Here is a 13,370-nt window from a genome sequence, read left to right as displayed (position 1 = left end):
CGCCTTGGAAGCGGGGGTGGGGAGAGAGCCTGTGTGGAGGGTACCAGAACTACATTTTCCAGAATGCAACGCCCACCTTGATGACTGCCAAGCATTTCGGGAATTGTAGTCCTCCAAAGAGGTTCACTCGCAACTCCCAGCATGCCTTGGAGCCTGAACGGTGTGGTGGGAAACGGGCAATCGTGCAGCATGTTGGGAAAAAGGACCGTCACTTTCCCCGGCTTGCCGCCGGGACGAGCAAACCCATTCTTGGGACTACAATTCCCAACGGGCTGTGCGCGAGAGGGCACGCTGGTTCTTCTGCCGGAAGTCCGCTCTATCCCTGGGTCCCCCAACTGCTTCCAGAGCCGGAGCCGCCCAGTCGCCGCGGTACCGGGGCAGCTGGGGTCCGGACGGGGGTCGCCATGGTAACGGGGGCGCGCTCACGCTGGGGACGGGAGGAGGGTGGGTCCACGCGCGGATACTGGAGGCTCGGTTGGGTACTGACAACCCCCCACCGCCGCTTTGCGATGGTCTGGGCCAAGCACGGGCTCCCGGGACTGGGACAGATCAAAGGCCGGGAAGGGAGGTGTTGAGCGGTGGTTCTGGGCGCCAGGGTGCACCGGGGGTCTCGAGCCTGGGGGGCATTGGAGACCAAGTGCCAAGGGGAGAGGGCTGTGTGGGTGAGGCATTGGAGGTGATCGCGGAGGGCGTTGAACCAGGAAGGCATCTGGCGAGGCGGGGTCTCGGAGGTGAGAAGAAATTGGAGGTGGGGAGGGTCGTCCAAGAGGAGGGTCTTCTGGGAGTGTGGCAGGAGCGTGGGAGAAGAGTGCGAGATCTCGGGATAGAAGAGGTCTCTAGAGGCAGGAAGCTGGCATTGCAGGCAGGCGAAGGGGAGTGTTGAAACAGGGGCGGGATACTGCTGATGAAAGATAACCTTACGGTGAAGAGACTGGGCAGTGCAGATGGAAAATATACAGCTGTAGGGAATGGAATGAGCCTTTAGAGTCGGGTAAAGTGCCTCACAGGGGAAGATGGCTTCGAGGTAGGGAGTAGATACTAGAAGGGAAGGGGTTATCATGGAGCGAGTCTTTCCAAGAGGAGGTGTGTCGCGGGTAGGGAGTAGGCATGGAAGTATGAGAGGTGGGGATGGGGCTTTTGGAGTGAGGACTGGGTTGGGCGGTATTAGATTTGGCAGCCCTCCCTCCAGACAGGGCTTCGAACTACAGAAAAGGACTCTCTGGTCAGGGAGCTAGGAAAAGAAATGAAAGGAGTTGGGTGTCAGAAGAGCTTTCCTTCAACTCTATAGGTTTGCTTCTAGCTTTCCTTGCCGTACACCTTATATATCTCTGGCTCTGCCCACAGGCTCTGGCTGCCTGGTGTGAGCCTCCTCACCCCTACCCCTGCTTTTTCCCTTCCTTCTCAGGACCCCTGCCCTGCTAGGAAGTGGTTTTCCCTGGCTCAGCAGAAGGGTTTCTTGGAAGGAGAGTGTAATATCCTGTTCTCCGCCAGCTCGATTGGTTGGGGGGAGGGCGGTAGATTATGTGGAGAATGAGGTTTAGGAAAGACAGTAGACTCTCATGAAGAGGTTGAGGCTCCCACAAAGGGAGTTCACAGCAAAGCCATTAAACTCCCAGCTCTTCTTGCTGGCTGTGAAACTTCTCTGATCTCGGTTTCTTTGTCTATAAAATGGGCATAAGCATGCCCATTTTATAGACAAAGGCAAGTTTCCTAGCTGGGTGAGTTCGGATGGTCATGTTTTTCTCAAAGTCAAATGATGATGTATTATAATACAACTAAGAACTAATACTTATATATCACTTAGTGTGTGCTGCCATTGTACTGTATACCCCTTATGTTTATTAACCTGTGCAACAGCCTTATGAGGAAGAGACTGTCCATTATACAGAAGGTGAAATGGAGGTCCAGAGAGGTTAAGTGTCTTGCCCATATGTACACAGTAAGCAGTGTCAAGATTCATTTGGACTCTTTAGTTTGTGTTCTTAGCCACTTGGGCAAAACCCCTCCGTCACAATGATAGCTAATTTTATTGAGTGCTGAGTATGTAATGGGTACTGTGCTAAGCACTTCCGGCGTTAATTCATTCCAATTTCATAGTAACCCCACGACGGCTGACCTGGCGTTTTAGAACCATAAGGACAAATTTCCTAGCCATCACCAATGATAATCATCATGGACACAGAGCACATAATCTGAGCCAGGCACTGTTATGGGTACTTCTCATGTCGTTTTCTCCTGATCACACCTTTATGTGGCCCTATTTTCCAGGTGGATAAACTGAGGCACCAAGTAGTCAAGTCACTTAAGAAGTGGCAGCTGCTTTGGAAAACAGTTTAACCGTTCCTGGAAAAGTTATCGTAGAGTTACAGCAATAACCCAGCAATTCCTCTCCTAAAGGAAATGAAAATGTATGTCCATGTGAAAACTGGTACACAAATGATTTTAGCAGTATTATCACTGTTACCAAAAAGTGGAAACAACCCAAATGTCCATCAGCTGATGGAAGGATAAACAAAATGAGGTCTATCCATATTATTCAGGCATTAAAAGAAATGGAGGGCTGATATGTATAACATGTGTGAACCTGGAAAACATTACTCCGAGCAAAAGAAGCCAGATGCAAAGGGCCACTTTTTATCTGATGCCACTTATATGAAATGTCCAGACAAGCAAATACATAAAGACAGAAAGATTAGTGGTAGCTGGGGCCTGGGTGGAGGAGAAGTGACTGCTAATGAGTGTGTGTGTGGGGGGGGGTTTCTTTTAGGGGTGATGAAAATGTCCCGGAATTGGTGGCTTTTGCACAATTGTATGAATATACTAAAGACCATTGAACTGCATGCATTTTGGGTGAACTTTATGGTATGGGAATTATATCTTAATTTTTTTTTAAGTAGTAAAAAAAGAAAAAAGAAGTGGGCATTGTCGAGACTCAAACCAGAGAAGTCTGAAACTGAGTTTTTGAGTGCCTGCCACGTGCCAGCCACCGAGCTGATTGTATAATCTTATTTAACCTGCAAAACACCCTGATAAGGTGGATCTTCTGAGGAAACTTAGGGAAACTGAGGATCAGAGGGGTGGATCTTCTGTCCAGTGTAAAGCAGATAAGAGGTGTTCACCCTGGGACTCAGGGCCCTGGAGCTGAGCGTAGAGCTAGCCGCTCAGTGGAAGAAAGATCACTCTGCAGGGGTATCAGAGGGACCTGGGGCTGGCGTGAGTGTCCAGGCGGGCCTGGCTGGGCCCTGGGGGAGGCAGGCGGCAGAGGAGCTTGGCCCCTGTCTCCCTGGTGGCAATGGGTGGGGCTGTCGGGTGTAGCACTGCCCCGCCCCCCACACTACTCTCACTTCCTCCTGCCGCCCCCAGATCCGCTTCATCCTCATCCAGAACAGGGCGGGCAAGACGCGCCTGGCCAAGTGGTACATGCAGTTTGACGATGATGAGAAACAGAAGCTGATCGAGGAGGTGCACGCCGTGGTCACTGTCCGAGATGCCAAACACACCAACTTTGTAGAGGTGATGGAGCCCCGCCCCAGTGCCCCCCACACGCCCCTGTCTCCTTTCCAGCCTCCCGCCCCACCGCCCGCCCCGCCGCCTGCAGTAACCCCTCAGATCCTCTCTCCTTCCCACGTTTATTTATCCACTCAACATGCTTGCAGCTTGCTGCCTGCCTTCCTTTGGGGGGATACTTTGTATTGTGAGAATTTTCAAAAGCGCAGATTAGTACAATGGGAGGGAAGTTGATTGAAGATTTATGTACCCCCTACCCAGATGTAATCAGTATTAATATTTTGCCTTTTTACTCTATCATTTTTTAGCCAAAGAATTTTTTTTTTTTTTTTTTTGGTGCCAGCTTACTGTGTTGAAACACACAAAAGTAGAAGGAATAGTAGAATGAACCATCTTTGCTGTAGCGTTTTAAATGTAGTTACAGAGATTGTGAAATTTCATCCCTAAATATTTCAGGATATGTCTTGGAAAATAAAGACGATTCCTTCCATTTTCGCAATATCGCTCGCTATCGGACGCGATACAATTCATCATACTTCCTAAACGTGTCTCTAATACCCAATCAATATTTAAATTTCCCCCAGATCTTCAAAGCTGATTGTTCTGAGCCAGTTGAGGACCTTGCATTGCTTTGGTTGCTGTGTCCCCTCGGTCTCTTTAGAATGAGAAGTCTCTGCTTTTCATTCCTTTACTGTTAGCCTGTTCAAGAGACCAGGCTGCTTATCCTATAGAATTCAGCAAATGTTTATCGAGGGCCTGCCGTGTGTCAGGCGCTGATCTAGGTACTGGGGATACCGCATGGGTGTGACAGACGGGTCCCTGGCCTCGGAGGGTGATGGTAAAGGCAGCGTATAGGGTGGTGAGAGGTGCCCCGGAGCACGGAGAAGCAGCTGTGAGGGATGCGGAATGTGCACTGGACTTGCAATAGTGGTTTAAGTGACTAGATCAAGATCTCTTCATTGAAGAGGTGACATTTGAGCCAAGACCTGAAGGAGTTGAAGAAATGAAAGAGATGCTATCTGAGAGAGGCACATTCTAAGCCCAGGGAATTGGCAGGTGCAAAGGCCTTGGGGTGGAAATGTACTGGGGCCTTCTTGAAATAGTGAGAAAGCCCGCAGGTGGAATAAGGCCAGAGGAGGAGGGGAGGAAATGAGGTTCAAGAGATGATGAGGGCAGATGGCCCAGGGCTCTTGCTCTGAGTGAGGTGACAGTCACGAGGGTTTTGAACAGAAGAGAGAAGTGGGCTGTCGCAGGGATCCCTCCGTGGGGACAAGTTTCCTCCAGAGGACAAGAGCAGAAGTAGGAATACTGCAGGAGGCGCTAGTGAGAGGTGCTGGTGCCGGGACTGGCATGGAAGCCGTGGGGGAGGCGAGAAGAGTTTTAGAAGCAGAGCCAGCTGAAGGACCAAGGATGAGACATGGAGTGTGACAGAAAGCGGGGCCACCAATGGGATGGCGCTGTTACCCTCTAAGACAGGACAGACTTTGGAAAGATCAGGTCGAGGTGAAGATCCGGAGTGAGACGTCCAGGTTGGGGTTCAGGTCGGAGTTCGGGGACAGGGTTGGGCAGGGTATGCCATCTGTAAGGTCCTGCATGTAGCAAGGAGCTGCAGCTGCGGGACTCGCTTCGTGCGCAGGCGGAGCACGAAGGAAAGGAGGGAGGCCAGGGCTAGAGGCAGGAACGAGGAGGCAGAGGAAATCCAGGCGGTCCAAGTGGCCCAGCAGCTGGGGCAAAGAGTTTTCAGGACCACGGGACTGGCCCCCGGAGGCAGGAGGCTGGCGGCCTTGCTGAGGGCAGCCTGGTGGGGTGAGAGCTGAGCAGAGCAGAGCCAGGAGGGGATGAGGGGAATGGCGGGGACGTTGGGGGTGCCCACTCTTGTGGGGCGTCCTGCTGCCAGCGCAGTGCCAGGTCCAACCCTGAGTGCCGGGGTCGACGCGTCTGAGGGGCCGGGAGGGAATGAGGGAGGCCAACCGATGAGAAGGCCACAGGAGCCGACCCGCAGACCCTTCAGATCCGGGCCCAGTCTTTCGTTTGTTCATTCACGCATTTGTTTACCAGCCATTCCTCTGTGGCCAGCCCCGTGCTCAGCTCTCAGTGGGGACTGAGACAGCCCAATGAGGGACACAACAGACAGTGACAGCTCAGAGTGTGCAAGGCTGGCATGGAGTAGCCTGGCAGCAAGAGCTTCCTGGAGGAGGGGTTGCAGTGAGGAACAAGAGAGAATCATTCTCTCCCCCAGTAAACTAGGGAGTATCAGGAGGGAGAGGCATTAAATAACGTCTCTCATGAGATTGCAGTCAGGGCAGGCTTCCTGGAAGAGGAGACTTGTGAGACGAAACAAAGAGATGAGCAGCCAGCCAGAAGGCCAACCATCCAGACTGTCTTCCCCTCATTTATTCATTAATGCCTATTTCTTAGCACTTGTGTTAGTTTCCTCTCACTGATGGAACAAATGACCATGAACACAGTGCCTTAAAACAATGCACATTTGTCTTACAGTTCTTTAGGTTAGGCATCCAAATGGGTCAGCAGGGCCACGCTCCTTCCAGAGGCCATAGGGGAAAAGCCATTTTCTTGCCTTTTCTGGCTTCCGGGGCCACCTGCACTCCTCAAGCTCATGGCCCTCCGTCTTCAAAGCCAACTGCGTGGCATGTTGAAAATTTCTCTGACTCATACTCGCTGCCTTCCTCTTCCCTTATGGGGACCCTTGAGATGTCACTGGGCCCATCCAGACGGTCCAGGATCATCTCCCCTTCTCAAGATTCTGAATCTCATCTGCAAAGTCCCTTTTGCCTTGTGGGGTCCCATGTCATAGGTTGTGGGGATGGGACGTGGACATCACTGGGGTGAGGGATGGAGAGATTACTCTGTCTACCGAAGCACCTATTCGGTGTCCAGCCCTGTGCAGGGTAGTGCTGGGGACACAGTGGTGACAGCCCCAGCCTTCCCTCCCGGGGCTCACAGTCCAGTGGGGAGACAGAGCTGTCCGCAGACAGTGACACCTGCAGTGGTCAGGGCTGCAATGGGGCCTCCGTAGGCCGGAGGTGTCAGAGAGGCACCTGCCCCCGCCAGCAGGAAGAGACTTATCTGGAGTATGCGGCAGAAGCCGTGCGCGTCTGGGGCTGATCCCAGAGGGGCCTGGAAACAAAACAGAGCACAGGAAGGAGGGAGGAGGTATCAGCAGGAAGGGGAGGCTTTCAAGAAAAGAATGTCACATTCTGCCCAGTGTCACATTCCGCCAAGGCCACACCAGCTGTGACAGTCAGTTGGTAACATCCCCAGATAACGTTTTCTTGCCCCAGCCTCATCTGGGATGCCCTCCCGCAGCGCAGGAACCTTCAAACATCTGATCACGGTCTTTATCGGTTAATAAAAGTAGAGTGTGCGCCCTGATACGCACCTAGTAATCTATGGATTATGTGTGGGCATTACTGGAATAATGTCAGAAAACATACTCCAAGTGTGAAAAGGAACAAAAGGATGAGCTGGGGAAAAAAATCGAGGCGTAATGTTGGCTTTCGCAGTTGCTACCAGTTGGTGCCACACACGTGCCAGACCTACAGCTGGGGTTTTTCAGATTTAGGCTGATGACATCATGCTTTGCATATCTCTGTCTACATCTGTCTATCTCTGTATCTACTTACACATATAAAATTGGACTCTGCATCCCCAGCCCTATTTATTTATTATGTGTTACTGTAGTAATGTTTGTATGTATGTTACAGTTCAGTTAAGGGCAAGGCTGGGGTTGTCTTGGTTACAAGTCACCACTTGACTCTGCACAGCCCTGCACAGAGCTCCCCCGCGGTCGGCACTCAGGCAGTATCTGTGCTATGAATGAATGAATCGGTTCTATTTTGACTCTTCCCAGAGGCAGCAGGGAGCCCCGAAAAGATGGATGCCATGGAACACTCCAGGCTTCCCCTCAGCTCTGGGCTTTTGCACAAGCTGTCTCCTCTGCCTGGAGCACTTCTGCCTATTTTCTCCTGCTCATCCTCCAGATCGTAGATGCCCCCCTCCTCCAGGAAGCCCTCTGTGCTTTTGCAACACCCCCCACACACACACTTCCCACTCCAGAGATGTCTGAGAATGGCATTGTCACCACTGGACTGTGAGCCCCAGGAAGAGAGAGCCAAGCCCATCTCGGTCACCACTGTGTCCCCAGTGCAGGACCAGACACATAGAGTAGGGCCTCAGGGACCATGAGAGGAATGAAGAACTGAATATACTGGCCCCAGCATGCCCCCCGCGCGGCACGTTGGGTCCTGGGCCTGGTCGCTGACAGCCTCTCTGCCTGCAGTTCCGGAACTTTAAGATCATCTACCGACGCTATGCAGGCCTCTACTTCTGCATCTGCGTGGACGTCAATGACAATAACCTGGCCTACCTGGAGGCCATCCACAACTTCGTGGAGGTAAGTGCGGGTGGCTGGGGGCTGCGGGTGGTGCTCAAGTCCTGGGAACAAGCCCTGGGCTCCTCTCCCAGGAGGCTGGGACTCTCTTCCCTCCCCGTGGCTGGGGGACTGGGTCTTTCTCTACCCACCCCCATTTCTTTTTGTCCCTGGCCCTGTATCTGCCCCAGCCCACTACTGTCTTTACGCTGCCAACTACATCCCTCTCCGTCTCTCTCTGACCAGGCGTCTCTGTTCATTTCTCTCCCGCCAATCTGTCCTTTTTGCCGTCATCTGCTGTCATCATCTGATGAGCTTTATTCTTGTTTCTCTCTGTCTTTATCACCATCTCCGTCTCTTTCTCCCTCCAGCAACATTCCTGGCTCAGTCTCTGTCTAGCTGTATCTCTTTGTCTCCGCTGCCCCCATCTCTCTCTGTCTTTCGCTATCTGTGTGATAATCTCTGTCCCTATCTCCCTGTGCCTCTCTCTCCCCGCCCGTCTCTCACCATCTGTTCCCCTCTCCCAGGTCTTAAATGAATATTTCCACAACGTCTGTGAACTGGACCTGGTGTTCAACTTCTACAAGGTGGGCTCCCGGCAGAGACGAGGGCGGGGGAGCCGGAGGTGGGGCAGGAGGGTGGGCCGTCACCCCCATACACACACGCCCTGCTGCCCAGTGCCTCGGCTGGTGTCCATGTCCTGGCTCTCGGGCCCCGGGGCCCCCAGCTTCTGAGGTTCACATCAGCACCCCGGGCGCCTTTGCTCACACTGGGCTCTCTCTTCTCCCCACCTTCACTCAGGTGTACACGGTCGTGGACGAGATGTTCCTGGCGGGTGAGATCCGTGAGACCAGCCAGACAAAGGTGCTGAAGCAGCTGTTGATGCTGCAGTCCCTGGAGTGAGGTGGGCACCCCCACCGGCCCCAGCGCCCCGGCCTCGCCTGCTCGCTCCCCCTTCCCAGGCCTGGGGCCCACCCCAGCAGCCCCCTCCCTCAGCTGCCCAGGAGGAAGGCACCCAGCTGGGTCTGGGCCACGAGAGAGGAGACCACACCCCACCGCCTCTGGGCCCCAGCCGTGGGCAGAGGCAACCTCGCGTGTGCTGAGTAGCCGTGCCGTTGTCGTGTGATGCCGTGAGTGTGCGTGCGTGGAGCCCTCAATAAACCTGTGGTCCCCACCTGGCCTTGTGTGTCTGTGCCCTTGCCTGTCTCCATGGGAGCCGTGGGCACTCAGGATGCCCTGCCAACATTGCATCAGTCAGTCAGTCAGTCAACAAACAACCCTCACTGTGCTGAGCAGGGCGAGGCCCCAGGCGCGTTCACAGCTGCTCCTGCTCACAGAGGGCCCCCGACCGAAGGGGACATTTGCTACTAAAATAATGACATTCACAACTGACGCTCAGTCGCACTGGGTATCCCCAGGTGTTCTCAGCATTGGCACGTGCTACCTTACTTTGTCCTCACGAGCTATGAGGAAGGACTGTTAGTACCCCCACTTTTCGGGTGAGCTCAGGAAGGTTAAAAGGCTCTCCCAATGTCACGGCTAGTTAGTAGCTGAGGCAGGTTTGTTCCAAGCTGGTTAGGATCCCAGGCAGGCGGTTCCAGACCCTCATTTTTAATCACTAGGCCAGACGGTGGTTGCAAGGGCAGGCGCCCGGTCTGGTGTTTAGTGGTTCTCAGTGATGGCATGGTCCGCACTTGGGGGGACAGTTCTTCAGTGGGAGTGTCCCAGGCGTGGTGAACTGTCATTCCCCATCCACGATTGCCAGCAGTGGCCCTCTGGCTCTAATGACAAAACACCCCTGCTGTCGCTAGTGCCCTCTCCAGTGGCACCGCTCCCCTCCCCCAGGCCTACCGAGGGCAGAGTGGCGGCTGCTGGCCGTACCCCTGACCGGCGCCCTCGGCAAGCTGAGGACTGTGCCAGGCACATCGAGTCAGCTCTCATGCGTGTCACACAGCCTCGCTTCAGTCTCGCAGCTCAGCCACATCCACACCGTGTAACCTTCGAGTCACGTCGCCTCTCCTGCCTCAGCCTCTTCATCCGAAAAATGGCCAGACAATAGTTTTCTATCAGGCCGCGCTCAAGGGTTAAATGAACGAATCGTGGGACAGTTCAGGATAGTGTGAGCGTTACTAGCGCGTATTCCCCCCACAGACAGTAGCCGCCTGCTGTATGCACAGCCCTGTCTGAGACGGAAGTTGTCTGCAGAGATGGACAATGGGCGCCAGCTCCAGCAATTGTTACTTTACACGTGGGGAACGGAGGCTTGACGAGGCAAATTCTTTTATCGATAATAATCGTGACAACAATGTGTTTGTTTCTGATTGCTGCTGTGCAAATGGCCACAAACTCAGTGACTAGAAAACAACAGGGCTTTGCGACTGTTGTTCGAAGGGCGCGGGCAGGGGCAGCGTCCAGGCTGAGGCTTGGATCTGAAGCCGGGGGTTGGGGTGGGAGGTGAGCTCAGCCCTGAGGAAGCAGCAGGTTTGAGGACTATGCTGAGGTTATTAAGACTTGGGGACCGTATTTGTTTTCTGGGGCTGCCATAACAAGTGACCACAGACTGGGTGGCTTAAAACAAAAGAAATGAATTTTCTCACCAGTCCAGGGGCTAAAAGTCTGAAACTGAGGTATGGGCAGGACAGGGCGAGGCTCCATTCAAGTTCCTAGGGAAGGACCCTTCCATGCTTCCAATGTGTTGTGATTCCTGATATTCTTTGGCTTGTGGCTTCATTGCTCCAACCTCTGCCTCCGTCTTCCCATGGCCATTTCCTCTATGTCTATGTCTCCTCTTCTATCTCCTTTAGGGACACTCGTCATTGGATTCAGGGCCCTCCAGGATAATCTAGGATGATCTCACCTCAAGGTCCTTAATGACATCTGCAAAGACCCTTTTTCCAAGTAAGGTCATTTTCACAGGCTCCAGGATATGGATGTAATCTTTTTGGGGGGCCACCATCAACCCACTAGAGTGAACGTTGGCCATCGGAGGTCAGCCAGGAAAGGTGGCCAGGAGGCCTTTGGACACACAGACCTGAGGCTCCGAGAGGGAAGGATGCAAAGAGCATTTGCTTATTCATGTATTTGACAGATGTCTCTAGGGCATCTACTATGTACCAGGCACCATTTTAGTAGCAGGAAAAAGAGCAATGAGCAGGACAAAGACCTGCCTTCAGGGCGCTTGTGTTGTCCTAAGGGGACAAGTCCACATCCAGTACATCACCAAGCAAGGAGGCAAAGCAGAGTGATGGGGCACGAAGCCTGGTGAGGGCACCGCTGCTCTCGATGAGGGCTCGGGAAGACCTCGCTGGAGGTGGTGACGTTCAAACCGAGACTCGAGGAGGTAAGAGAAGGAGCCACGGAGAATGTTAGGAAGAGTATTCTAAGCAGCAGGGACAGTAAGGGCAAAGGCCCTGAGGCAGAACTCAACAGGAGGCCAGCATGGCTGGAACAGAGTGAGCAAAGGGGAGAGAGGAGGCCCTGTGTTCGGAAGAAGCTGGGGCTGGGGGAGGAGGGGAAGGCTGATCGCACCAGCCACACCAGCTGTGGCGAGGACACGAGGCTGCTCATGGGTGCAACGAGAGCCACAGGAAGGGCTTTCTGTTTGGAGAGTTTGGGGAAGTTAGTAACAGCTTCATTGAAATAGAACTCATGTATCATACAATTCACCCATTTTAAGTGGATAGTGCGGTGGTTTTTAGAGTACTCACAAAATTGTGTCACCATCATCACAATCCATTTAGAACATTTTCATCACCCCCAAAAGAAACCTGTACCCTTAGCTGTCATCCCTCCGTCCCTCCAGCCCTAGGTAATCGATCAGTACACTAACCCACTTTGTGTCTCTGTGGATTTGCCTCTGCTATGGAATCACCCAACGTGTGGGGCATAGGAGTGTCTCGAGATGAAGAGGGACAATGATCTACCAGATCTAACATGAGGAAGTCCAGGGCGGGAGGCAGGAGGCCAGCGTGGACGTGATGGCGATACAGGCGAGAGGTGATGCCAGCTTGGGCCAAGGTGGGGGTGAGGAGGCGAGAGAGAAGTGACCAGCTTCCAGATGCACTGTGAAGGTAGAACCAGGAGGGTTTGCCGATGTCTTACTCAGGGGCGGGAAGTCGTCAAAGACCAGCCCGATTTTACAACCTGAGTGTCTGGAAGATGAGAATCTGTTTTTCTAGAAGTCAGAAGATGGTGGGAGGAATAGATAGAATTTGAGCTCTTGGGCCTCTAAGAGAAGATGCTGTGGAGACAGTGGTCACATGGGTCTGGAGCTCAGGACAGAGGTCCAGGCCAGAGATAAGACATTTAGGAGGCAACAGAACGCTGATGGTGTTTACCACCAGGAGGTGAGCTGAAAGCACCAAGGGAATAGGTGGGGAGAGATCTGCAGGAAGGGATTAGGAAAAAGAGAACTCAGAAGAGGAAACAGAGAAGGAGCAAGAGGGAGAAGCAGCTAGGGCAGTGTCCTTGAATCAGGAGGAAAAGCATGTTAAGGAGGAGAGGGTCTTCCCGTGTGAAATGCCGTTAACACCACTAGGCCTCTATTAGAATGGCTCGATTAAACTGCCTCGTGTGGCAAGTGCACAGAGTAACCGGACACTTTATTTTGCACTCCCCATGTTGCTGGTGGGAGCACAAAAGGGTGCAGCCCCTCCAGAAAACAGTCTGGCAGGTCCTTGTTAAGTTAAACATTATACTTGGTTTATGGCTCAAGTCATCCCACTCCTACTTGTTTATCCAAGAGAAATGAAATTTATGTACAAATTTCTATGCGAACCCCAAGAAACAGAAACTCATGTTTATGCAAGACTTGTATGTGAATGTTCATAGCAGCACTGTTCACAGTAGCCAAAAGGTGGAGACAAGCCAGACATCTATTAAGCGATGATGGGTAAGATGTACTATAGACACACGATGGAATATGTTTCAGCCATAAAAAGGAATGAAGCGCTGATAGATGCTACAACATGAATGAAGCTTGAAAACACGTGAAGTGAAAGAAGCCAGACAGAAATGACCACATAGCATATAATTTCATTTACTGTACATTAAATATCTGTAATAGGCAAATCCATAGAGACAGAGAGTAGATCAGTAGTTGCCAGGGGTTGTGTGGAGGGGAGAGGACTCAGAGGGTCACTGTTTTATACATATGGGGTTTCCTTTTTGGGGTGATGAAATGATCTGGAGCTGGATCATGACAATAGTTATACGACCTAGTGAATATATTAAAAAATGACTGAATAAAAGGTGACTTTTATTATGGGATGTGACTATACGTCACTTTCAAAAAGATGAAAGCTTCTGAGTGATCAAAGAAAAAAAAGGCTGAGAAAGGAAAGGGGTACAAGTGCCTGTAAGCCCCTCCGAGGAAGTGTGGCTATCGAGACAGAAACAGGGCTGCAGCTGGAGGAGGTTGTGAAAGTGAGCAGATGGGGGTGTCTTTTCTAACAGCAGCATTTTTAAGTTGACG

At 52.4% G+C, this 13,370-nt stretch overlaps 1 protein-coding gene across 1 annotated transcript; it reads left to right on the top strand.

Moving 5' to 3' along the window:
- Positions 1-251: 251 nt before the first annotated feature.
- On the top strand, positions 252-9,076 carry AP2S1 (adaptor related protein complex 2 subunit sigma 1). The gene is made up of 5 exons (XM_016155356.2): positions 252-407; positions 3,364-3,513; positions 7,808-7,921; positions 8,425-8,484; positions 8,699-9,076. The coding sequence occupies exons 1-5, from the start codon at positions 405-407 to the stop codon at positions 8,798-8,800; spliced, it is 429 nt and encodes a 142-aa protein (XP_016010842.1). The 5' UTR covers positions 252-404; the 3' UTR covers positions 8,801-9,076.
- The last annotated feature ends 4,294 nt before the right edge of the window (positions 9,077-13,370 follow it).

Source organism: Rousettus aegyptiacus, unplaced genomic scaffold, assembly GCF_014176215.1.
Source record: "Rousettus aegyptiacus isolate mRouAeg1 unplaced genomic scaffold, mRouAeg1.p scaffold_m13_p_14, whole genome shotgun sequence".
NCBI lineage: Eukaryota > Metazoa > Chordata > Mammalia > Chiroptera > Pteropodidae > Rousettus > Rousettus aegyptiacus.
The sequence above is the reverse complement of the archived record's forward strand: the minus strand, read 5'-3'. Positions and strand labels throughout refer to the sequence as shown.